Below are 26,617 nucleotides of genomic sequence, written 5' to 3'. Positions count from 1 at the left end.
GTTTTAATTTGGAGGTTTTCTTAATTTTTGGTTATGGTTTGGTTAGCCTTCTTCACTTAGCATCTTGCAGCCAGTGGCAGGCAATAGATTTGGTTTATGTTTGAAGGCAGGGAGCTGGAACATCCAAACCATTGATTTGAACAAAACACCGATTGCCTGGTAAACACTGCCTATCTGCACAGAGCACAGCACGCTCTTGTTTGTGACGCTTGCACATATCCTGCACTGGAGGGAAGGCGATCCTTAACTTCGAACTCCTCCTAAGTTCTTCTGATCTGTGTCTTTGTGGTTCCAATGATCGCTTACTTATCTAACTTGACCTTCACTGGTTGAGTTTTTATTGGCGGTCAAGTTGTAGATCCTGGTTACACAGAAGTTATAGGGGTGGGAACAAGAGTAATTAATTATTAAGTCGATTGCAAGCGAATGAGAGTAAAAGATGCACTGCGATCTTTAGCAAAGTTGTAGTGGACAATATTACTATTAGGTACATAGTTTGATGAGCGAGACCCATTGGACGTTTTTAGTTTTTACGAGCGTATTTTGTTTAAATCTACACTTAATTTAATCATTTGAACACAAGTAGTGTAGCACACATGTATACCACGTGCCGCTTGGAATGGAGGGCTTTGGGCACTTTAATATTTGATGGTGTATTAGAAATCAGCAGAACAATTTCATATCCTTCTAGATTATTGAAATAATAAATAATGTATGATAATATTTCGAACTTTTATTATTCAATTTGTGGACATTTTTAATAAATATGATAGAAGAATGTAAGTCATGGATATGTTTTTATTCTGGAATTGACCTGCTGGTTTATAAATTCAAATCCCGGTTTGGGATAAATCGGTTTTGGTTAAAAGCGGCAGTGGAGCGGGTGATTATCAAAAGTGTTAGTTCATTTTTACCGTCGCTTCTAATTTAATGCCCATCTTAAGTGATGTAATTGAAAATCGACTCTAAAATGGATTCTGTACAAAACATACTTATGCTTCTAATCGAGTGCTAAATGGCAAAAAAAATAATAATTATGAATGTCGAACGATAAAACCGCAGAGGCTTGCCGCCCGCTTCGCTTTAGCATTGAAGACGCCTGTAAAAGAGGAGGCTTGCGCATGATCTCGCCTGAGAATGCCATAACATTAGCTCGTATTTCTTCGCTATTAATAGGCTAGTTTCCTAAAAAATTTTTTTTAGTCCGTCATGTTTAATATCAAAAAATATTGGACACATACATTTTTATTTGTCAATCTAACAAATAATTACATAGTTATGGTGCGTTGAAGTTCCGCACGACGTCACAACGTGCGGCACTTTTATGTACGCATTGACATCACAGGCCTCTTCTTATGAACTTTGGCGCGCTTTATCTCTTTCAATTTTCATTAGTTTGAAAAAGTGAAAAATACGTGTAGAGTATTTTTTTATAAGTTAACTGACGGACTAATTAAAACTCTTGCTTTTTGACCCAGGAAACATCCCTATTCACTGAGAAATGTAATAATTTCCAGGTGATCGACATCCACCTGACGCCGCTGGTGGGGACGCCGGAGCGCAACCAGAGCCGCGTGTGCGCGTACTGGCAGTTCCGCGCCGACGGCTCCGGCGGCGACTGGGCGCGCGACGGCTGCCGGCTCATCCGCGCCACACGAGCCGGCGCCATGGACACCTGCCGCTGCGACCACCTCACGCACTTCGCGGAGGTGCTCGTGCCGCGCACAGTGTTCTCCGAGCGCGACGAGCGCGCGCTCGAGATCCTCTCCGTGGTCGGCTGCTGCTTCTCCATCGCCGGCCTGCTGCTCATCGGGCTCACCGCCGCGCTGTTCCGCTCGTGGCGCCGCGACTACAGCAACAAGATCTGGCTGCAGCTGTGCGCGGCGATCCTGCTCGTGTCCGCGTGCTTCCTGGCGGTCGTGTTCGTGGACTTCGAGCGCTACGACGTGGCGTGCATGCTGGTGGGCGTGGTGTTACACTACGGCGTGCTGGCGTCGTTCTGCTGGATGCTGGTGGCGGCGGTGCTGTCGTACCGGCGGCTGGTGCTGGTGTTCACGCGCGACGTGTCGCACAAGCTGCTGCGCGCCGCCGCCTTCGCGTGGGGCGCGCCGTGCGCCGTCGTGGGCATCCTGCTGGCCGCCGCGCCGCGCTCCTACGCCGGCCGCCTGGAGGACGCCGAGCCCGCGCAGAGCTTCTGCTACCCCACCGGGCTCGGGCTCTACCTGGCCGTCTACGCGCCCATCGCGCTCATGCTGCTCACGAACTGGGTGCTATTCGTCCTGATAGTGCGCTCCGTGTTCGCCTCCCGCAGGATCCAGAGGCACGGCGACTCGAACGAGGCGCTCCGGTGCGCCTCGGTCAGCTGCCTCCTGGTGTTTCTGTTCGGTTTGCCGTGGATTTTCGGTCTTTTTGCGTCCAACGTCGTGATGGCTTACTTTTTCAATCTGACGGCCACGTATCAGGGGTTCGTCCTGTTCGTTTTCTTCGTTGTCGGCAATAAGAAGACGAGAGATCTCTGGTTGAACAAGTTGAAGATAAAGCAGACGAGGAAGGTTCCGGTCACGTCGTCCACTTATACGAATAGGAGCATCGGTCCGGGCTGGCGCGCCGGGACGGAGGGCGCGTCGTCGATCGAGGCCAAGACGTCGAAGCCGCGGTCGCTGGCGTCGCCGGACGACTCGCGTTTCTCCTGACCGCCGCCGGGAGCGAGCCGCCTTCGAGGTGGCCGCGGCGTCAGCGAGCGCTTCCAAATAGGTCGCAAGTAGGGTCAGTCATTCCAGGTGTACAGTACTTTAATGTATCATGTAAAGACAGATTTTTAAGAGACTGGGTCCAAAATTGTTGATTCTGTTATATTCGATTGCACAAGCAACCTATCGATGCTAGGTATGTACCTACACGTAGGAAATGTATGTGAAGTTGTTGGGTATTCTAGGCTGCTGAGTATTGCGAGTGCTTTTTATCAGAATTTCGACAATATTGCGTAAGAACATTCTAAAACACTATCTGTCCGCTGTCTACATCACACTTTGTCTATGTACAGTGGTATTATGACGTATCTTGCCCGAGAACGAAACTATTTGGAGGATAATTATGTGCAAGGCCGTTTCTAGTCCTTTCGTCGTTTAAAATCCACGTTTAAATTCCTTTGTTGTGTTCATATAAAATATAGGATAAGTGCACCTATTATAGACTTTGTACGTATAAGTATTTATTTAGGATGCCAGGTAGCTATGTTTTCCAAAGATTAAGAATAGTTATAATAGTAAACTTTACCAGTACCTTGTAGTATTGTTTAGATAAGAAACGTGCTGAAGACAAATGTTAAGATAATTTAAAACTATTGTATACATATTTTGTACAGCTTAAACATTATTTAATATTAATATAATTAATATAAAATTATACAGGGTGTTACTTTGCATTCTTGCCATATTTACAGAGGTTACTATATTACTGATACTGAACACAAATCCGTAAAAAAATAATGCCCGAAAAAAAATTTTTTTAATCTTGAGTATTTTATTTTATCGACAATCTGTTAAACACACCACTAATTATCGTAACGCATGCACATCACTTGTTGGCGATGGCGATGGAGACTTTTTTACTTTTTATTGTATTTTTAAATATCTACTGCAATCTATTGTCTTTAAAATGTCTTTTTGACACTTGTAAAAAACTGAGAAATCCATCAAACACAAATCACGTTATAAATAATACAAAAATGACTAAAGTGTATTCAAACAACGAATAATTTAATCAAAATGGTGCTTGGAGTGTCTGCAAGACGTTTTAGACGAAATGCTTGATGACGTACCCTTGGCGTTACACCAAATGCTCTACTACCAGCAGGATGGTGCTCCCCCACAATAAGGACGTCAAGTGCGCGAATAATACGTTTGGTGAACAGTGGATCGGACGAGGGGTCCAGTAGCTTGGCCACCACGATCCTCGGACCTGACACCAATGGATTTTTGGAGTGACTCGAAACGACTGGTATGCGCAGAAGAGATAAACAGTGTAAACGCGTTACATGAAAGGATTGTTTTAGTGAAACTGTGATACAAAACGTTTATGTGTTGCGAAAACTAAAGCGAAAAACCTACGCTTCGCCGTGCTAGACTGTGCCTTCATCAGAAAGGAGGACACTTTGAACACTTGCTTCGCAGTACGTAAACTTTGTAAGTAGGAACTTATAAATAAATAATTAATTGTGAATAAGGTGATTTCATTTCATACTTAATTTATTAATTTGTAAAAATAGGGTACAATGTTGTAAATTAATTGAAACCCTATTAATTATTACGTATTTTTGACGGTCCTAAGCCCGTAAAATAGAAAGGAAAATCTGAAATCAACTGAAGAGTATTTTAAAATAGTTATTATGACTGGATAAAAAGGCTGGTACCCAAAGCCATAAAATTAAGAACTAGGCCACGCCCACTAGGTTTATTCCACTTGCACCTGTAGAACGTGCGAGACAAAATTGGTTTATTCCAATTTGTACTGAAAAACCAAATTTACTAAAATCTTAGTGTACTTTCTTTATGGGAGTCTCTTGTTTATCTTAAATAATAGGTATTGTTACCTACTTTTATCTCTGTAAATATGGCAAGAATGCAAAGTAACACGGTGTATAAGCGTATAAAAATATTTGAGGGCACTAAAGTGTTTTTATAAAATTAAAAATCTAGTCTTAAGCTGGGTTGCACCATCTTACATCAACTTTAACAAACGTCAAAAATCTGTCAAACTCTATACAAAAAACAACGAATACCGTCAAACTTTCGGTCAAAGGTAGGTGGTGCAACTCAGCCTTAAAAATAATCTGTTGACAGTTAATTTGTTTGTTGAGATGCAAAGCACAGTGTTTTATTTTGGCTTAGAAGCGGACATCCCTGTTTTATTAATTCAATCGTTAGATATTAATTACTATTATGTATAAAATTGATGAAGGAACTAGTAGTTGTATTTGTTTAGTTTCGAAGAAATATTCGATTTTGTGATTTTATAAAAAAAACAGTTTTAGAAGCATATTTTCTAAAAAAATTACATTAAGTCAGAATTTTGTAAATAAATTTACCTATCACTATATCGTCTACCTTTATGCAGAAATAAATGGTTATTGCTGCAGTAATTTAGGAATTATTTAATAATTTATGATTTTCAGAAAACATTTTTTTCTCCGTTACACTAGAAAATTGGCAGCTATATTTACTTTATATTGATGCATGATATAATTATCTATAATACCTGAAAATATTACTTGCCTATCCCGTGGAAGTTCGAAGATATTTTAATTTCTATGAGTTTAGAAAATTTATATGTAAATAGGGTTGTCATCTGAATATTTTTTAGTTTTTTAAATGCCGTCCGTAACAATACGGTTTTAATGCCTTTGTTAGATAACTATTGAAATTCATTGCTTTTACCATTATTAATTTGTCTGGTCGAGTTTGATAATTATAGAGTTGGCCCTCTGGCGGCTTATTGGAAATCCTATCGTTTTCGAAACATCGATATATATGTTGCAGTTAAAACTCATAATCGATCAAAACCACTTTTGACTGCAAATTTCAGTTAATAGTGGTTTTGACCGATGGCCTTAGTCAATATTACTTTTGACAAATTTTTCTAGTCGTATCATCGAACTTCCACGGGATAGGCAAGTAATATTTTCAGATATTATAGATAATTATATCATGCATCAATATAAAGTAAATATAGCTGCCAATTTTCTAGTGTAACGGAGAAAAAAATGTTTTCTGAAAATCATAAATTATTAAATAATTCCTAAATTACTGCAGCAATAACCATTTATTTCTGCATAAAGGTAGACGTTATAGTGATATGTAAATTTATTTACAAAATTCTGCCTTAATGTAATTTTTTTTAGAAAATATGCTTCTAAAACTGTTTTTTTTTATAAAATCACAATATCGAATATTTCTTCGAAACTAAGCAAATACAACTACTAGTTCCTTCATCAATTTTATACATAATAGTAATATCTAACGATTGAATTAATAAAACAGGGATGTCCGCTTCTAAGGGAAAATAAAAGACTGTGCAAAGGTGCCACGGAATAAAATAAAGGGGTATATTCACATTGCTACGGGGCGGGCGTGTACATTATGTCTGCATACATTTTAAAAGAGTAATTAGTATTATTTAAATACACCATGACACGATAGCTGCGTGGGCGCCGAAACACTACGCGTCACGACACCCTTGCAATGTGAATTCCGAAACACTACGCGTCACAACACCCTTGCAATGTTAATTCCGAAACACTACGCGTCACAACACCCTTGCAATGTGAATTCCGAAACACTACGCGTCACAACACCCTTGCAATGTGAATTTACAGACGACAGCACATAATATATTTATTTTTATTGGAAAATCGCATTTATCACAACTACCTACGTAACACAGTGCCGTCGTCTCTACCTTTACATGTGTCAATTGGCAGTCTCGCTTGGAATCTTTGGATTTCATGTATTTTATTCATAAGAGGCTGTTCTTTATGCAAACTTCCAGTCATTGGACACTTACCCCCTTATTATTAAAAAGTTGCACTTAAGATGAACCCTGGATTAAAATGACATTTCCATACTTAATGACAATTTAAGCCTGAGTTCAACTAGGGTTTAACTTTTATTAATAAGGGGTCTACTATGGGCTATTTGACAGATATTTAATGATTAAAGATAGCATTTCTACTTATTAAATAACCAAGAGATTCGGATGATGGAAAGGAAGGAAAGGTGATAAGTTGCAATTTGCATTTGAAGTAATATTCATTAAATACGTTTGAGGGGTGTTTTGTCCAAAGACTGGAAGTTGAACCTATCATTACACTGATTATTCCGTCTGACAAGAAATAATGTTAATTTTGTAAAATGTAAAGTCTCGAGCCATTTTATCATATTGTTTATATGTCTGGGTTTTATTTTTGTGAATTTTGTTGTTAACTTATTCTTGTTTTAAACCTGTATTATGTAACCGTTGCTTGACGTATTAGTAAAAAGAAATTTTGGAATTTAAATATTGTATTTGACTATTTATATTTATTATGTATTTATATTATATTATAAAGAATGTAATATAATGTTTAAAGAATACAATGTACTGTTTTTAAGGTGTCAGTTTTAATTGAACAAATAAAAACAATAATAAAACTCACATCGATGTCTTTGATTTAAAATATACAGGTTGTGATTTTGCAACAAATCCTTTTTAGGTAAGAACCTATTTAAATATGAATTTCTTTTTTAACTTTTATACTTCAACATCTACAGATTTGGTGGTAATATTCTTTTCATTAGGACATAGCAGGCTAAACTCAAACCAAAATGTTCGAAACACTCACGCGTACTAAGTCGCGGGCACAGCTAGTAGTTTCATAAAGTCTTACGTTATAGAATAACTTATTAGTAATATGTGGTTGTAGATAGATAGAAAGTATTTATTTGTCTCAAAACAGATGGAGAAGGACAAAGCATAATTTATTCGTAGTCGAAAAATCACCTAATATTATGACGTCTGCTACGATTTCTAGGTTTTTTAGTATGAATTAATTCACAAAATGGATTTAAGTAGAGCTAAAAAAAGGTGCTTTTTAAAAGCCTATTTGCAAAAATAAATGAGTTTTATGAGTTTTTTTTTTTATAAATGACACCACGAAATTGTCTTTTTTCTATTTAATAAAAAACACTTGATAGAAAGTTATAAAGCCTTGGGGGAGGCCTTTGTCCAGCAGTGGACGTCATTTGGCTGAAACGAACGAACGATAAAGCATAATTATGATCATTAGTAACATTTCATAAGCATGGATTGATTGTCGGCAGGTAAAAATGTATTACGAAAGCTGTGAAACAGAACCAGTCATGTCAGTCAATGAAACACTAAACGCTGGTAAGTTATGATTCTCTACAATAATAAATAGTTTTTCAATTCTCCGGTTTAAATTGCATTGCAACATTTGCAACTGCAACCTTTAGAATCCCCGCAGTCTACAGACTTTTTTCAGTCGATTGTTTCAATGGCTTCTAATTTTTATAATGAATTGACCCATACCAAATCGGTGTATCTAAAGACCGCACTTTCATGTCAACAACCCGAAACTATCGGCCGATAAAAAAGTCTGTAGTCTTCCTTAAGCCTGGGCGCACACTACCGACTTTTAGTTGGCCGTAGTTGAGTCCGGTCGGGCTGTTAATCAGTATGGAGATATTGTATGAAAGTGCGCAAATTACACCGATTTGGTATCGGTCGATTCTTCATACAAATTAGAATCGGGCCCAATTATCGACCAACGGTTCGGTTCTACATATAAAGGTCTTTTAATTTCTTCGATCTTGTTTTATTAAGATTAAAAAGATAAGTAACCACGAATTTACATGCTATAAAACCTTTTCAGCACATAATAAGACCGTTAAAGATGGACTTGTTGTATACTTCCCTAACTATGGGGACAATGTATGCGCTGCGAATATTGACTGCTATGTGGACGCTGAAACTTCTGAGCAAACCTTAACGCTGAATGTTACCGACTGCACATATGTCCACGATCGACTGTACAAGGTATTTTTAGGGTTCCGTAGTCCTGATAACCCTTATAGTTTCGATATGTCTGTCTGTCTGTCCGAGGTTCTGTTTGGAAACGATTGGCACTAGGGAGCTGTAATTTTGTGGAGGTATGGTATATTAATCACGCCGACAAAACGGTAAAATGAAATTTGGAAAAAAAATTTTTTTTAGGGTAGAGCGGGACTACATTTGTAAGGACGATTTTTTTTTCATCTTCAACCCCATCGTGTGGGGTATCATTGGATAGGTCTTTAAAAATGGCTTAGGGGTTTCTAAGATTATTTTTCCATTTAGGAATCTGTTTGCAAATTATTAAAGTTTAAAGTGCCAATTTTTGTTTGAGTAGGGCGTCCCCCTACTCTAAAAACTAAACTGTTGGCTTAAAAAATCTGGAAAAAATCATAATAATAGTGCTTTTTATGAACTTTCAAGGAAAATTATAACGGATAAGATAAGTCAGTTAGTTTAAGACTCATGTTTATAAAATTTCATACTTAATTAATTACTTAATTTCAAATTTCTTATTGCACTTAAGTTAAATATTATAACTGTATGTTTCCCAAAAATAAATAAATAAGTACCTCATAAAAATTCCTTAGAAAAAAATAATGAAAAGTGACTTTAGATGAAGTAATTGCTTGCTTCTGAAATATATTGTGGTAACGACAGACAACTACGGAACCCTACACTGCGCGTGGCACGACACGCACTTGGCCAATTTTTTAAATGTTAGCCTAGGCGCAGACTGCAAACTTTTTGTCGGCCGATAGTTTAGTCGAGCAGTTAATCTGCAGTAGTGCGTGCGCACATTACACAGATCGATTCTTCAAACAAATTAGAATCGGACCCAACTATCGGCCGACTAAAAATCGGTGGTCTGCGCCTGGGTTTAATATTAAGCTAAACTCTCTCTTGCTCCTTTCATAAAATAACTGTTCAAAACAAAAAAATGCAATGATTTATTTTTTGATATACCTAAGTTGGTAAGGAACAGATTGACGAGATCAATATAGGATTTTTTAATATACTTTTTGGTTCCACAATATCACAATAATGAGATTTATTTTCTTAAATGTTTTTTGTTGGAGACAATTAGTTCAAATAATTCGATTTAGATTAATAATTTAAAAACGTCAGCTTTGATTTACTAAAACATCGTTTTTCTGTTACAGCTAATAGTCTACCCAAAGGTTTGTAAAATTGTATTTTTTTTAAGACTAGGTACTTAAGTGAAATTCCAATTGTAAGCCTATAATACAACATGTCTAATTTAATTAAGAGGCATTCAATTTAATAACAGTGTAAACAAGCCTTTAAAAAAGTGAAGATCTGTTATGTAAAGACAGGGTTCATTTTCTGTAGCATTTTTTTCATAACAGGCTTTAAAAGATAAAAAAATAAGGCGCTTTATCGATGATGAGCCCCATACATCGTTCTGGAGGAGATTGGTGAGTTGTTGTTCAATGGGAAGCAAGTTCACATAGCCTTTGCCATTTACTGCACACCATAACCACGGCTGTTTGGGAACGTCATACTGCACGCTCGATTGTGGCATTACATAGGTTATCGGCCATTTTGGAATATCGCGTCCATGTGCACATTTTTCATCTGCACATCTTATCTTTGCACTCTTACAAATACATAACTCGCACGCTATAAAGTTTACAGAGTTTCTTGTACCATATCTCCTATCACTATGATAGGTACTAATTGTCCCGAAACAGTGGTAGAGCAAGTGAAAGTGACATAGTTAATTAAAATTAAATTAATCTATAACTTTGGAAGCATTAAGAAAAAAGAAGGTCGTCAAATGCTGAAAAAGTTGAAAAAACAAACAGTTACCAAAAGCTCACTCGATCTTAGGTACATTTGTTTTTGCTCGCTGCAGCACTGTTTCGGGATAGTTTAGAAGAAGCAGCGCAAGAAATAGTCTAAATCAGTGAATGTGGCTTCGCGTGTTAAATTGGGGTCCTGGTATCATTTAAAAGTTTCTATCAGAGTTGGATCGCGTGAAAATAGAGTCAACTACTTCTGTTTAATCGATTTACAAGAGCATTAATCCAGCAGTGTTGTGCAGTCAAATAGTTCATGACACCCAAAGTTGCCAAAAAGTTTGTCATAGTGGAATAAGGTTGGATGTCACGAAGTATTTGACGCTGGCTAAAAGTAGTTTCTTTGAGTTCAGGGTTGTCACCATGTGCCTTTTTTGTTATTAGATGCTAGATTTGTTTGTTTGAGCTAAAGCATTTTTATCGTTCCGTTGCCTTTAAGTATAGTTGTACCTTTTGGTTCGGTATTATGTAGTAAGGTATGAGAATCAAATATTTACAATGTTATTGTTTGTAGGATCGTGTTGGCAGCGTGCTGGAAAATTTAAATCATCTTTTAGAAAAGGAGTCTTTATCAATCACGTCTGAAGGGGTTCATTCTGTCTTCGATCAAGTAAGACTAAACTTTATTATCACTAACGTAAAGTTCAATATCTAACCGTATTATGATTATGGTATTTTTTACCCGACTGCGCCAATAGGAGTGTTATTTAGTTAACTGATTGCTTTAAGGCCGGGTACCAGAGAAAATGGCGAAAATGAGGTTTTCATTTTTCATTTTTGAGGTACTAAACAGTAAAATTAAAGGCTAAGATTTTTATTGGGCATAGTTGAGGATATTTTCGAGGGCTATTAACGGATGGAAACACGATTTGATGAAGTTGACTCGATAGAATAAATTCCCAAAGTTACCTCTATTCGTTTTCTATTTATGGTTTTATTTTTAAAATAAGCGATTTGAGATTCTAAATCTTTTACTAAACTAAAGTTCAGAAATAACTTGAGGGCTTTTAACGGATGAAATTTTTATATTGCGTCTTATTTAGTTACAATGTTAAAAAATGTGGAAAAAATCGTCCATGACGGCTTGAACAATCTCAATCAGTCGCGCGGTGGCGCTTACGGAGGACGGACGCGTGTCAGTTTTTTGGCCGTGACAGTTCGCGATTTGTCAATATTTTTGACAATGATGACTTTGATGAGTCACAGTATAATAATATCAGTGTTACTGGAGAAAGCTTAAATTTTTGATAATTAAGAATTATCAATTTTGTCTACCTATTAAAATTTAAATCGTTCGCATCCTTTTAAACGAAGACTCTACTCATGATACATAGTAGGGATGTTGCGAATATTCGCATCCGCATCCGCATATGCGGAACATTCGCATTGATTTTGACATTCGCATCCGCATCCGCATCCGCATAAATCGACGAGGATCTGATGCGGATGCGGATTTGTAGCAGGTCGCGACAAGAAAGAAAGGGGCAGTCCCGGCGAGTGGCGCGCGTCAACCGAATGTGTTGATTGACCAATAGGAAAGCAATGATTTTTGTTTTTGGACCTCAGTGAATCGGTGACGGTGGCGCGTCTTGCTATTGTTTTGTTGTAATTGTAATAAATACCACATTAGTAATTTTAATAGGAAATAGGGGCAATGTAGGCAAAAAAGACCTACTAAATATTTTTGATAGCTTATGTTTACTTAATGTAGATAAAATAATTTTGTTCACATTCCCCTACAGTAGAAGCTTGCCACAGGAGGAAAATAATTTAAGATATAAATTGAATTTGACATTGAATACACTGACATATAATCAATGCAAATTCCATGTAATTGACATTAACAATTATTTAAAAAATAAATGTTTATTGACAATAGATAAATATAATTATCTAAATAAATATTGTAAAAGACGAATAGCGAATTCGCTATCATATTTTATTAAATATTTAGCCATTAATTTGGCTAGCCAAACTGCTTTTATTGAGCAGAACATGGATGTTCGACCCTTGGAATCAGTTCCAAATCATAATTTAAATTACATCGTAAGACAATAGAGGATAACTCTGGCATACAAAATTCGGGTACAAAGAAATTTAACGGTTTTAATTTAGTGCATCAAAATGTACAAGGCTTCTCCGGCAAAGACTTGGAAATTGAGTTATTTATCCAAGAATTGAATATTCATGTCTTATGTTTAACGGAACATTGGCTCAGGCAATATGAACTAATGCTGAGCATTAATAATTATAAGCTTATTAGTTCATTCACTAGAGAGTTAGCTATTCGTGGAGGGTCACTAATATTAATCAATGATAAATTAAAATGTAAAGAGCGTAAAGATATTGTATCTCTCTCTGTCGAGCGAACTATTGAGCTGTCATGTGCAGAACTGGACGACTATGTTATTGTATGTGTATATAGACCCCCATCTAGTAACTATGAATTATTTGAAACCACAATGGAAGAGGTACTTAGAAGAGTGTGTAATAGTTCAAAGAAAGTAGTTGTATGTGGAGACTTTAATATTAATATAATAGAAGATTCCTCTCTTTCAATACGGTTTTTAAATTTATTCAAATCTTTTAACTTGTTAAATCTTTTCTCTGAACCAACTAGGGTGACTCCAACATCAGCTACTTGCTTAGACAATATATTCTGTAACTGCTTAGTGCTAGAGAAATCAATAATAAATTTTGTTAATTCTGATCATTGCGGTCAAATAGTGTCATTTCAACACCATTTTGTGCCATCGAGCAAGGAAATAGAATATAGACCAGTCACTGCATCCCAGAAAGACAAATTTAAATCTCAAATATCTAATAAGGTCCCACTTTTGCATTATTTTAACTGTAGTATAAATATTTTATATGAGCAATTATTTGAATTAATTAAAAATGAGTTCAATAAAACTTTTCCTAAGAAAACAATTATTATTAAAAACAATAAAACTAAATTCAGTGACTGGGCTACAGTAGGTATTTATATTAGTAGGAAAAAAATGTTTGAATTATATGGTAGAAAAGCCTATAGTAGCGACCCGGACTTTATAGAATATGTAAAAAAGTACTCAAAAGTTTTTAAACAAGTTTGTACCATGGCAAAATCTATTTACATACGTGACAAAATTAAAAACTCTGGCAACAAAATTAAAGCTACTTGGAATTGTATTAATAAAGAAACTTGTAGAATTATATCTCGGGATGACACATTCGCATTAAAAATTGATAATAAGTATATTAAATGCAATGATAAGGTAGCAAACGCATTCGAAGGTTACTTCTCAAATGTACCAATCATAACAACAAGCAATCTTAATTCATGTTCATATCAGGCAATGTCTCTTCTCGAGGGTTGTGTTGATGTTTGCAATAGCCCATTAAAATTTAGACAAATAGACCCCATAGTTATTATAAAAACTTTCAAAGAACTAAATATAAAAAAGACAGAGGATATATGGGGCATATCAACAGACATAATAAAACCCATCATTCCTCTTATAGCTCCCCATTTAGCTCATATCTTTAATGAATGTATTAACGAAGGTCAGTTCCCTACCCTGATGAAGCATAGTAAAATCATACCATTATTTAAAGCAGGAGACAAAAGTGACCCATCCAACTTTAGACCTATATCGATACTACCTGCGCTCAGTAAAATATTTGAAAAAATTATTTTCAATCAACTACTGTCTCATTTTAACTTAAATAAACTGTTTCATGAAAAACAATATGGGTTCACAAAAGGGAAAAGTACGACCGATGCAGGGGTTGCTCTTATCAAACACATTTTCGATGCTTGGCAGGAGAAAAAGGATGCTATTGGTGTATTTTGTGACTTATCGAAGGCGTTTGACTGTGTTGATCATCAAACTCTGTTATTTAAGCTAGAACATTATGGCGTATCAGGCAAGGCCTTAAGCCTATTACACTCTTACCTCTCAGACAGATTACAAAAAGTAAATATTCACGGAACTAACTCTTCGGGCGCCCCCCTAAAAATGGGAGTGCCCCAAGGCTCAATACTGGGACCATTGCTCTTTCTGATTTATATAAATGATCTACCTTTTTATTCAAAGGACCTTTGTGAGATAGTATTATTTGCTGATGACACTTCTTTAATTTTTAAAACTGACAGGCGTCAGGAAATATTTGACGACGTGAATAATGCTCTTTCCAAAGTATTAGACTGGTTTACAACTAATAATTTGCTATTAAACGCAAAAAAAACTAAATGTTTAAAATTCACTATGCCTAATGTCAAACAAGTTAATACTAATATTACAGTAAATAATGAACGCATTGAACTGATAAACTCTACTGTCTTTCTAGGTATTACCCTAGACTGTAAATTACAATGGGGCCCCCATATTGCTGCCTTGGCGGGAAGACTTAGTTCAGCTGCCTTTGCGGTGAGAAAGATCAGAAACTTGACTGATGTTGAAACAGCAAGGCTTGTATATTTTAGTTATTTTCATAGTATTATGTCTTATGGTCTTTTACTGTGGGGCTCAGCAGCAGACATAGAATCAATTTTCATTTTACAGAAAAGAGCTGTTCGGGCAATATACGGTCTTAAACCACGTGACTCGCTTAGAGAAGTTTTTAAAGAAATCAATATATTGACTGTGGCTTCGCAATACATATTTGATAACATTATGTATGTCCGTAAACATATACATTTATTTACTAAGAAAAGTGACGTCCACTCATTTAACACGAGACATAAAAATAAACTTGCTGTTCCATCATTTAGGTTGCATAAGATAGGTAATTCATTCTTGGGGAAATGTATTACCATATTTAACAAAATACCACACAACCTTGTCGAATTGCCAATAAACAAATTTAAGATACATATAAAAAATACCCTTATGTCCAAAGGGTACTACAAGGTTCGAGACTATATTGATGACAAGGATGCGTGGTCAGTTTAGTCTGCACATATTTGATGTACTTAAATTTGACTATTCTTACCGTTAGATAATTCCTGGCAATAAGTGGTGACTGAGTTTGTTCCGGCGTTTCTTCTCAGCACTTGCCATATGTTTGTCTCGAAGCGCTGGTAGGGCCCAAAAGATAAGGAGACATGTAAAGTGCCCCATAAGGGCTACCTTTTCTTTTTTTATTATTTTCTATTGACGTTCATAAGTGCCACTTGTGGTCTAAACTGAATAAATATTTTTTGATTTTGATTTTGATTTTTGATTTTGATTACTAGTGAGTAGTTGTGACAAGTGACAAGAACTGAAGCGTACGTTTGATTTTATTGTGGTTTTTGTTAAGAACTGAACTAACTGTATTGTTCAACGTAATACGTAATACCTTCATTCGTATTACGTACCTTAAGTAAAGTTTTATTTACCTACTATTTGGATAAGTGAACTACGCCACCACCTACGCAAAGTGAAATTTGGACGTATTTCAAACCTGTGGACAACGACCATGAGAAATCGCAATGTAAAATATGTAACAAAACATATTCGCGAAAGGGCCGAACAACATCGTCATTAATAAATCATTTGAAATCAATGCACGCTAAGGAGTTTGCTTTGTTTGAAAAAGCAAATAACGAAAAGCTACAGAAAATAAAAAATGATGCCGGTAAGTTATATTTTATGCAATATTTTTTTTGTTAAATCGGGCGTTTATTATTGTCTGACATCGCTGATTTATCCTTATGATATTATAGTAGTTTTGGGTAATTATATAGGTAGCTATTTAAAAACTTGTAATTTCTTTAATAAGGGCCGTTCCTACGAGTTGCGTAAAACTGAATTTTGAATCCAAAATCTTACATTAATTGTCATATGAACTAAAATTTAGCTAAAACTGTAGTTTAAGACAGTTTTTCAAATTTAATTATTAAGTTATATAATAATTACTAAAAGTAATTCATTCTCTACTTTATTATTAAATAAAAAATGATAAATAAGGCTGTGTTTCTTTCTCTACTAAGCCAACACTTAAGTTTTTTGTACAGATCCGCATCCGCATCCGCGGATGTGAGCCTCTTAAAATCCGCATCCGCATCCGCATCCGCGGATGTGGAAAAAAGTGGATCCGCAACATCCCTAATACATAGTACTCAAATATGAGACAAAACTAATGAGATAAAATTTCATTTTAATAGTACCTACATACAATCGTCTTACACTCTTTAGAAGAGCACACTGACACAAATAAATAATAAAAAATACTGTCTAAGGTCTGTAGCTAAAGGTCTAAGCTGTAAGATAGAAGAATCTTCTAGCATAAAAGATGCCAGATGCAGCAGATGTCAACGGATTTAAAACTGGAGTTCATATGACTCCTTGTAGACTTGAGTCTCTAGAGCGTCCCTTCCTCCACCATGCGTAAGAATGTTTCAAAAATACTGCATAAGTTCTGTAGCTAAAGGTCTAAGCTGCAAGATAGAAGAATCTTCTAGCCAAAAAGATGGCAGATGCAGCAGATGTCAACGGATTTAAAACTTGGAGTTCATGTGACTCCTTCTAGACTTGAGTCTCTAGAGCGTCCCTTCCTCCACCATGCGTAAAAGTTTTCCAAAAATACTGTCTGAGGTCTGTAATAAAAGTCTAAACTGCAAGATAGAAGAATCTTTTAGCCAAAAACATGGCAGATGCAGCATATATCAACGGATTTAAGACTGGACTGGTCGAATTGACCTTAGGTGCTGGATGCGTTGGTGCGGGATGGATATATTCGGTCTTTTCAGTAGTACGAAAGATAAATATTGTTTTGCAATTGTTTCGTCAAACACAGTAAATAAGTATTTGGAAAAAAAAAACTTATCAGGTCCTTACGACCCGATGTCACACTAAAAGTAAACAAATATCGTTTAGTGCTTTTATCGTGTCTAATCAACCCGTTGACAGATGACTTTATGGTCACTGATCACGGTCGAGATCGGTATACTAAGAGAAAATCAACCTTGCGATTTGAAAACAAAATAAAGAGGTAAAAATTATGATGTCGGGTTCAGGGATGTCAGAAGTAAGAAATTATTTTACATAGCGCCTCTAGTCCCAAACTAAGCAAAGCTTGTAATTTAAACAAACATGGCAATGTACCATTCTGCTTGCTTATTGGCCACTAAGCCCTTGGCCAACTCAGTGACCAATGACGGACGATTGTCACTCAACCACAAAGTACCGAGTAAATTAAATATTAACCAATAATATTTTTAGTTAGATCAAATATATTTTAAAGTTAAGTTATACATAGATCGAAATGTATTTATTAGGTGATCAATATTAAAAGGCAAACTTGATATAAAAATCATCAAATTAACAAAATTAAAGATCAATAACTAAAAAAGAGGATCAAATATTATTTTTGTTTACCAAATATTAAAAAAATATGTTAAACATAAATATTATGTCACCTTAAATGAAGATCATTCATAATTTATCCGTAGATCAACTAATATAGACCCAATAATTAATATAAAGATAAAATATAATAAAAAACATCATTTATTTTTAAAAGTGCACATACAAAAAAGATCAATTAGTTTTTAGAGGATCAAATAATATTGTCCCTAATGTAATTAACCACATGCAAAGCTTTGTGAATTGCAACAACTATAATTTATTATCCAAGCTCTAAATAATCGCTACTACGAGTAACATAACTGATCATAAAATGTTTTTCCAATCGCTCAAGCTCCTGAGGATCTACCGATAGGTCGGGTGACGTAATCTTGAAATTCTTTTAGCCGGCGCGGAACTTCCGGAAGGTCGGGTGACGCCACGCCTCTTTGAACCATGTTTACTTTGGCAGTTATATTCTATATTTATTCGATTCTAAAATATATTCCCAAAAATTTTGAAAGTTGTTTTAATTTGTATCACTTGGATATGATTTGTATTAGAAAGTGCTGTGAGTGTGACGCTTGAACGGAAGGAAGTCAACCTAACCTAACCAACTGCGTATTTCTAAACTGCGTATTTCTATACTGTGTAGCCGCGAGAGCTCTTTGGCGCGCTGTCTTCGGCGAAGTATTGCGCGCGCAGATATTGACAGCGCGAAATACCTACTTTAGCAGAAATACCAAGCCTTAATACTTAATATGAGTAGGTAGCTACGCATGTGTATTAAATTATTTGAAATTTGTCATATAACAGGTCGATGTGCTAATGGATGATGGAAGTAAAGAAGAGATACCTGGAGAACTGCTCCATGGACTGGATGAGATCGGCACAAGGTATTTACCTTTATAGAGTCCGGTCGCCGAGCAAATAGAATTTCGTCCAATGACCCATCTTTATCGCTCGCGTGTAATTACACAGGGTGTCCCAAAAAGAGGTATTAAGCCGAAGCCCAGAGTTAGAGCATCACTAGGGCTACCCGAATCACCGCGACTTTTGATAGTTTTCGAATTATGTTTTTTTTACAACATATACAGGATTTTAAACGTTTTTAGTTTACATTCGTGTTTTGGATATAAATACTTCTGAATCAGCTAGGCCTAGTATTCATCTAATAATAATAAAAAAATCAGGCATGTAACTTGACTATTCGCGCCACAACCAAAAAAGTGCATAAGCACAGAAATTTAAAACAATCATAACCCGAAAATCAAAAATCGTGGAACATACATGGGGGTGATTTGGATAGCCCTAGTGATGCTCTACCTTTGGGCTTCGGCTTGACACTACTTTTTAGGACACCCTGTATAACTAGGATAATCCTGTATTTCAAGACTCCAGGTTTGTCACGCGCGGGGTGTGTGTTGAAGTATTTTATTGTAAAAAGAATATAAAGAATGTCAAGATTGTTCATCAAATTGTTGGTCCATAGGGTAGGCCTTCCACTAGGCCACACTACATCTTCCGGCCCGTGGTCGCCACTTGAGCACGTATGATAAATGTTTAATTGTGTTTTGTTAAGATTTGAGTTGGAGAGGAACCACACGGACGTCCTGGTGCGCAACAACATAGCGGTGCTTGTGGCTGACTCCACTCCAGACCTTCGCCTTAGGGGGATGAGGATCGTGGCCACCGCACATGATGCCTTCACCCAGGATGCATTTGAGTTCATTACTGGTTAGATTCTTTGACTTTGTACTTCTCTTTAGACCTATTTTAAAATGGTGAACCTATTTCTTTCATTTGAGGCCGATCAGGTACCTATTCTTCACCAGTTAGAGCGCTTTCACATTTAGGCGATTTAGCAGCGCGACAAATGCGCGACAGACGCGCTGCCGAAAATTTCATACTATGTGACAGCGGATGCATGCCTTCACATTATAAAAACACCGCTCCCGCGCTGCTGACGCGCTACTATCGCACTACATTAGTGCGATAAGCGCTCTTATTTTTAATTTGTATTGACTAGGTATTAATTTGTATATCACAGAGGAAAATGAAGACTTTCTGGATAAAGTATCTGACAAGAACGAAGCCATAGTCCTCTTGCCTCACTCCGCGACGGCTGTCGAACGGCGAATCAGCTTGGTGGCCTTTCGGACCAACAGATCATTTACCAACGACCACAGCTGCCAGCTGAACAGCAAGGTTCTCAGCGTCAATGTTAATAACTTCACCGAGTTCGAGAATGACGAGGTTTGTAACAACATTGCATTAGAAGTTTAAGTTAAGCTACTACTCGTATTAATTGAAGTCAAAGTACTGCCTACTTCAGATTTATTAAGTAGTAATATTTTCATGAATCTTTTCAGGTCATAGAAATATATTTGAATCCTTGGAAAAGGAAACATCGCCGTAACCAGACTCGAGCTTGTGCATACTGGCATTTCAATGAAAACGGCACCGGCTTTTGGTCTCAGGAGGGGTGTACACTCACAAAAGCCCGCCAAGAAGACGCCCTGGATCTATGTCAATGCAACCATCTTACACACTTCGCTGAGATTCTAATCAACAAAAACGTGTTCGAAGAGTTAGACGAAAACCTACTGGAGATCATCTCAATAATCGGCTGCAGCTTTTCGATATTCGGGATATTTATGATTGCGCTCACCGCTGCGTTTTTCAAGTCATGGCGAGAAAACGAAAGCAACAAGATCTGGTTACACCTGTGCTCGGCCGTTTTCATTTTAGACGTATGTTTTCTTCTAGCGGTCTTCGTTGATTTTGACGACCACATTGTAGGTTGCGTGGTCGTCGGCGCCTCACTACATTACTCGGTGCTGGCAACCTTTTGTTGGATGCTGGTCGTCTCTATATTGTCGTACAGAAAGTTAGTCTTAGTTTTCAACACAGATCTCCCTTGCAAATTATTATTGACGGCATTATTTGCGTGGGGTTTTCCGCTTTTGGTGATAGGGATCCTCTTTTCAGTAGATCCAAACGCTTATTTAGCACGATTTGAAGATATGACTCCGAATGGGAAGTTTTGTTATCCGAAAGGGATAGCCTTTTGGACAGCCGTATTCGCACCAATGGCGGCGATGTGGTTCGTAAATTGGATTTTGTACGCGATAATACTGCGGTCTATGTTTGAAACGAAGAAGAATATCAGGAGACATTCTTCCTCGAAGGAAACGCTTAGATGTGCCTCTGTCAGTTGTTTGCTGGCATTCCTTTGCGGTATTCCGTGGGTCTTTGGATTTTTCGCTTACAACATAGTAGCAGCATATCTGTTTACAATAACTGTCTCCTTTCAGGGGTTCGTTTTATTTTTGTTTTTTATAGTGGGAAATAAAAATACGAGAGGTCTCTGGGTGGGTCTGTTTAGAAAGCCGTCAAGAAGATCAGTGTTTACTGCTTCTACCGATAGATCTAATAAGGATGCGTGTAGGCCGAGATTCCTAATCGCCCGTAGTACTTCTTCGTCTACCCCAGATCAGGCATCTGGTTCACTACTCTCGGAGAGTAGGCTATGAATGTGTGTTCCAAAAACACGATTTATAATAATAATTCTCAATACTAAAAGTAGGACTTTAGTGCATAATAAGTGATGTAACAAATAAGATGTAAGTTTTTGTTTATTTCGTGTTTTCTTTTTAAATGTCCTACTAACATTAATTTATTTTTTGAATTAAATCAAGGTCGAATATAATATGTACTTAGACAAAAGAGTACTTTATTAACTTTAACTTTGAAATTAAATAAATAAATATCTTAATCAATATGCTCTTTGATATTTTATATACCTACTTATAATGTTGTATCAACTGTGTATGTCTTCCTAAATTGTTCAATAAAATTCACAATGAAAATAAATACCTAACCTACCTAAATGTCACTTTGTTAAAGCACCACCTAAATTGAAATTGAACACACAATACAGAAACAGGTAAATAAGTAGTTAAGTCATAAAGGAATTAGGAACTTACATAAAGCAGGAAACATTACTTGTTCAAGTGACATCGCTGGGCACTTCTTCAGGAGCATTTTGGGAGACAACCTGAAGATAAAGGATTTTGTTTTACTCACTGGCCATGATAACAAGGTCAATCAAGTCGTCACCAGGGGACTAGATAATTCGGTGGAAATGTTAGTTAACCAGAATAAGGCTTCATCATCATCATCATCCGATCCGGCTAGCATGTTCGTTCGTTTCAGCCGAATGACGTTCACTGCTGGACAAAGGCCTCCTCCAAGGTTTTCCACAATGAACGGTCCTGCGCTGCCCGCATCCAGGCTCTTCCCGCGACCTTCACCAGATCGTCGGTCCACCTAGTAGGAGGCCTGCCCACGCTACGTCTTCCAGCCCGTGGTCGCCACTCGAGAACAGCATGTTCACTCCTAATTATTATGCCGGCAGTACACTCTCGTCTAGTATCGTCCGAGGGATCGAATGTCTCGCAAGACAAACCTATGTGCGAACAGTACCTCTAGCATGAACAACTTTCGTCTTCGAATCGTTTGCGATTTCGGCAAAATTCGATACTCAGCCTTACGCAAACGATTCGAACTCGAAAGTTTTTCGTGCTAGCCGTACAGGAGACCGAGAGCGAGCGAGCGACAGCGAGGTAGTGAGGGAGTTCCCTGTGCACTCTCACACTCGGCCTGTCTGAGAGTGTACTGGCGGCATTAAATATTTTGGGTCACCATAAATCATTATGATTTGGGAAGAACAATTAGTAATATCCTGAATGTCTACTATTGAATATTTTAAAATTTTAAAACTAAAAAACATTTAAGCACTCTCGTGGTTAAACTTTTGCCCTCTTACTAATAAAAAGTAGGGTAAGGTGGGGGCACAATGTTACACGGGGTACAATGTTACAATGCATATTTCTCCGTCCCTTTCTATTAGTTGTATGATGTTGGTATACACGTTTGTCAAGCTCATAAGAGCTGCTGAACTGAGCCGCTGAACATTATACAACTATAGAAAGGGACGGCGAAATATGCATTGTAACATTGTACCCCGTGTAACATTGTGCCCCACCTTACCCTATACATTCGTTGAACAGTAGTTTAAAGTGACATTATGTCACTTTAAACAAGTGTTCAACGAGTGAATAACTTTTATTAGTAGGGTAAGGGTTATATTCAACATCTAAGTATCTAAATCTAACAACTCACCGTGTCAGTTTTCCCAAGGTTTATTTTTCAGAATCTTGCACTGATAAAAAACACAAAAATGATAGGTAACTGCGAGCAAACTGGGTAGAAGTTACAAACATGTTACAAATAAACTAGGTCACTATTTTTTCATAACTAAAACTACAAACTATGACGATATTTCAATTTTTTGATTAATAAACAACGCGATTTTGTAATGAAAATTGTTAAAAACTAGTTAAAACCAAGTTAAAACGAAATATTTTTATCCCGAAATATTGAGTTAATTGTCAAACAATTATGGCCGCGAGTGAACTGACGCGTGACGGCGCGTAAGGTCGTTTGTTCGCGAACGGCGGCAAATCTTCACCTACCCCCGCATTTAATCGACTTTTTTTTTAAATTAGATTCGAATACTGGAATTAATATTACGAGCGTACCTACATGCGATTCACAATTTCACGCGCTGATTGATTACCATTGACTGAGTTCAATAGATTTTATGACGTTGTCAGATATGTAATCCATCTTTTCAGTAATTTTGATATTTTTTAACCAGTTACACGTTACAGAATATTAATAAGTACTAATTTATGACGGTTGATTTCGGCATATGGATGAAACCAGGACTTCAGACCCGAGAAAGGCTATAACTAGAGTCCACGACCTGATTTTATTCCAGTTAAGTTTAACTAAACCCTGAAACTGTTAGCGAAGTTTATTGCACTTACTGTAGGATATCTATCCTAGGATATTTAATAAAAAAATTAAAAAAGACAAAGAAGGCTTAGCTGGTCTAAATCTAAGTAAACATTATTGATTTATCTTAAATTAACTTTTCACGGGTTTGGGCAGACAAGGTTAATACCTAACTACCCTTATCTGTTCTTTAATAAGAATTATCGCGCTCTGAAGTGGAAATCTCGAGAGGCTTTGATGGGTCATTCTACGATAGGGTAGGTGAAAAGAAAAAAAAAGTAAAATCCACTTTTTTAATTATTTATGGTATCAAAAATATTTGTCTAACATAAAGAATCTTATAAAAAATAACGACAGAGATCAAACTTAATTATTCAATTTCAAAATGAACTTTTTTTAAATAATGAGATAGACAGAAGTGACCTTAAAATCGACAAATCGATGGCTCCTACGTATACTGGCGTAAGTGAAAAAAGTAAATTTTACAGGAGAGCCATTTTAGTGGCCAGAACCATATTTTTGGGTCATATCTTCTGACCGACTAAAACGAATTTAATGAAATTTCACATTTAGCCTTAACATGATGTAATGCTTTTGCTACTGCTGTTATCAATTTTTATATTTTTCTTATATATTTTGAGATTTTACGCATTGCCCTTTTACGTCGGCATATTTCTATAATTTCATGTATATTGTTCAACGTAAAGAGACTTAAATGACAACGTAAATATAATATTTTAAGCGATTACTCTCTTTATTTATGCATGTAATTATTTTAATTGTTATCATGTGCTATATCAATAATAAATCAGTTAGAAAAAGTCGTTTAATGTACCTTTTTACGTTTTAACGCAAATACGCCCATATACTGTGCTCGAGATTTAGTTAGGTCTTTTAACATAATGTGTCATATTTTTAAAAAATATAAATAACTTGAAAAAATCGAATTGCCTAAGGCGGGAATTGAACCCACGATGCCTTAGGCAGTTCGATTTTTTCAAGTTATTTATAATTTTCAAATTAGTTTGAGATGCGACTCTTAACGTTAAAAATTAAATAACTATATAATGTGTCATAATTTATAAATAAAACAATTTGCTAAATATTTTCATGGCTTTATTTAAGATTTGGATTATAAAAAATATATGTTTATGTAAGCAACTACTCGTATAGATTGACGAATCGTATGATTGGGCTTTATACGTGGCGTAGTTTTGCACATACGCCTATTTGCCTAAAATTTTATTTTGTATCTAATGGAAAAAAAATTTTTTTTTCTTACTGATGTTATAGATTAGAGCAAAGTGAAATCATTGCTTAAATAATTGGAAAAAGGCGTAAGCGGCAGTTTCGCCCTTATACGCAGTGGCGGATTTACAAATTTGCCGCTAGTAGGCCATTCAATTTTTGCCGCCCCTACTGACTTTTGAAATTAATTTAATCCCGTTATTTAGTATGATTGTGAACTTAATGATATTTCTGTCAGTTACTAGATTATTATTGCAACGCGCTATGTACTGAAGAGTTTAATGTTGACCTAAAAACAGCAGCATGTACTAATCGTAATGTGTGGTCAGTAAACATTGTTTTTGTTAAATATTTTTAATTGCACTTAACAGTTTAAAAACAATACAAACAATTTCTATTAAAATAACATGTTAACAATTCAGTTAATGGTGACAGACAATGAGATCAAATAAGTTTTACATTATTTTCTTGCGAGATTTTAAATTTGCAAAATCATTAATATTGTCGTATGAAATCTTTTTCATAAGTTCTGACTCTATGCACAAAAGAGATAAAGCATTAAGCTTTTCTTGACTTAAAGTAGATCGTAGATAGTTTTTAACCCGTTTAAAGCAAGAAAAGCTTCTCTCACCTGAACAATTTGCGAAGTGCTATATTCAGTATAATTAGCTAAAAACTACTTTAAGGTAAACAGAAAGACCAAGGCTTGGTAATACAGGGTGGCCCAGAAGAAAATTCACTTTTGAAAATTCAAGGAAACGAAAACTGTACATTTTTATAGAACTTTAACTATTGCAATTTAAAGAAAATTTAATGCAATTTATTTTTAAATTTACCTTTATTTAATTACATCGCCCAGGAGATTTCCTTGACGCTTACAACTTTCGATCAACATAGCATCAAAATCTTGGAATGCGTTCGTTAGAATTACCTCGAAATCTATTTTCATTTTTTTGCCGAATGCTCAGCTTCAGTTGCTGCATGGTTTACAACAACCATGCAGCAACTGAAGCTGAGCATTCGGCAAAAATAAATGTATACTCTATTCTTAATGTAACACCACAAAAAATAATTTTCTGGAGTGAGATAAGGGCTTCCTGGTAGCCAGGAGATGTCACCCCTGCCTGAAATTATTTTTTTGTGGGAACATGTCTCTTACCATCTAAATGCTCTCAGTTGAAGTGTGACACGTAGCCCCATCTTGATGAAACCAAGTGCTCCGGTCATAACCTTGCGAATCTTGCAGCTTTGAAATCAAAAAGCTTTTCAGCCTACCAGTATAGCGCTCTCAAAAATTAATCATCCTTTCAATGCAACAAACCATGTTTTTGCAACAAACAACAAGCAGTGGTGAAATCTCACTGCCTCTAAGAAGCGCTAATCTCATTTCAGCAGACTTCTTTTTGTGGGGTTACCTTATAAGCAGAGTATACTCTAATACAGGGTTTCCCAATTTTTTTTTGCCAAGGAACCTAATTGATTATACTTTTCCTAGCGGAACCCCCGTACCACTCCGCCCGCACGCCCTACCCCTCCCTTGTGCGTAAACAAGTCGGTGCGCGCGAACAACGTCGGCACAGTAGATATATGAGCTAAAGCAGTACGGAAACTTAGCCCTTTCGGCGAGTTAAATACCTACACTTCAACTGAGTGTTAGGGTTGGCACTCTTAATCTTTATAAAATTAATAAGGTTCTGACTTCCTTAGTTATTAAAACGTTTATTTATTAGATATAGTCTTGAGTATGTCTGATTTATTAAT

The 26,617-nt window shown here is 36.4% G+C and overlaps 1 protein-coding gene across 3 annotated transcripts in view; it reads left to right on the top strand.

The window, feature by feature from the left end:
- The window catches only part of LOC135071614 (adhesion G-protein coupled receptor G2-like), a 54,193-nt gene extending 32,758 nt beyond the window's left edge, over nt 1-21,435 (top strand). Inside the window, exons 11-19 of one of the 3 annotated variants that reach the window (XM_063965374.1) lie at nt 7,857-7,923; nt 8,429-8,592; nt 9,771-9,788; nt 9,978-10,046; nt 10,945-11,040; nt 18,560-18,639; nt 19,326-19,480; nt 19,794-19,999; nt 20,116-21,435. In XM_063965374.1, the coding sequence (XP_063821444.1) occupies nt 7,857-7,923; nt 8,429-8,592; nt 9,771-9,788; nt 9,978-10,046; nt 10,945-11,040; nt 18,560-18,639; nt 19,326-19,480; nt 19,794-19,999; nt 20,116-21,279 (2,019 nt within the window). In that variant the 3' untranslated portion in view covers nt 21,280-21,435. Of the gene's footprint in view, nt 1-1,517; nt 3,398-7,856; nt 7,924-8,428; nt 8,593-9,770; nt 9,789-9,977; nt 10,047-10,944; nt 11,041-18,559; nt 18,640-19,325; nt 19,481-19,793; nt 20,000-20,115 lie in introns of those variants that run through there. The other 2 variants (XM_063965375.1, XM_063965376.1) reach the window with 2 other exon arrangements.
- Nucleotides 21,436-26,617: the final 5,182 nt, after the last annotated feature.

Source organism: Ostrinia nubilalis, chromosome 5 (assembly GCF_963855985.1).
Source record: "Ostrinia nubilalis chromosome 5, ilOstNubi1.1, whole genome shotgun sequence".
In the NCBI taxonomy this organism is placed as follows: domain Eukaryota; kingdom Metazoa; phylum Arthropoda; class Insecta; order Lepidoptera; family Crambidae; genus Ostrinia; species Ostrinia nubilalis.
This window is presented reverse-complemented; position numbering and strand designations above follow the sequence as displayed.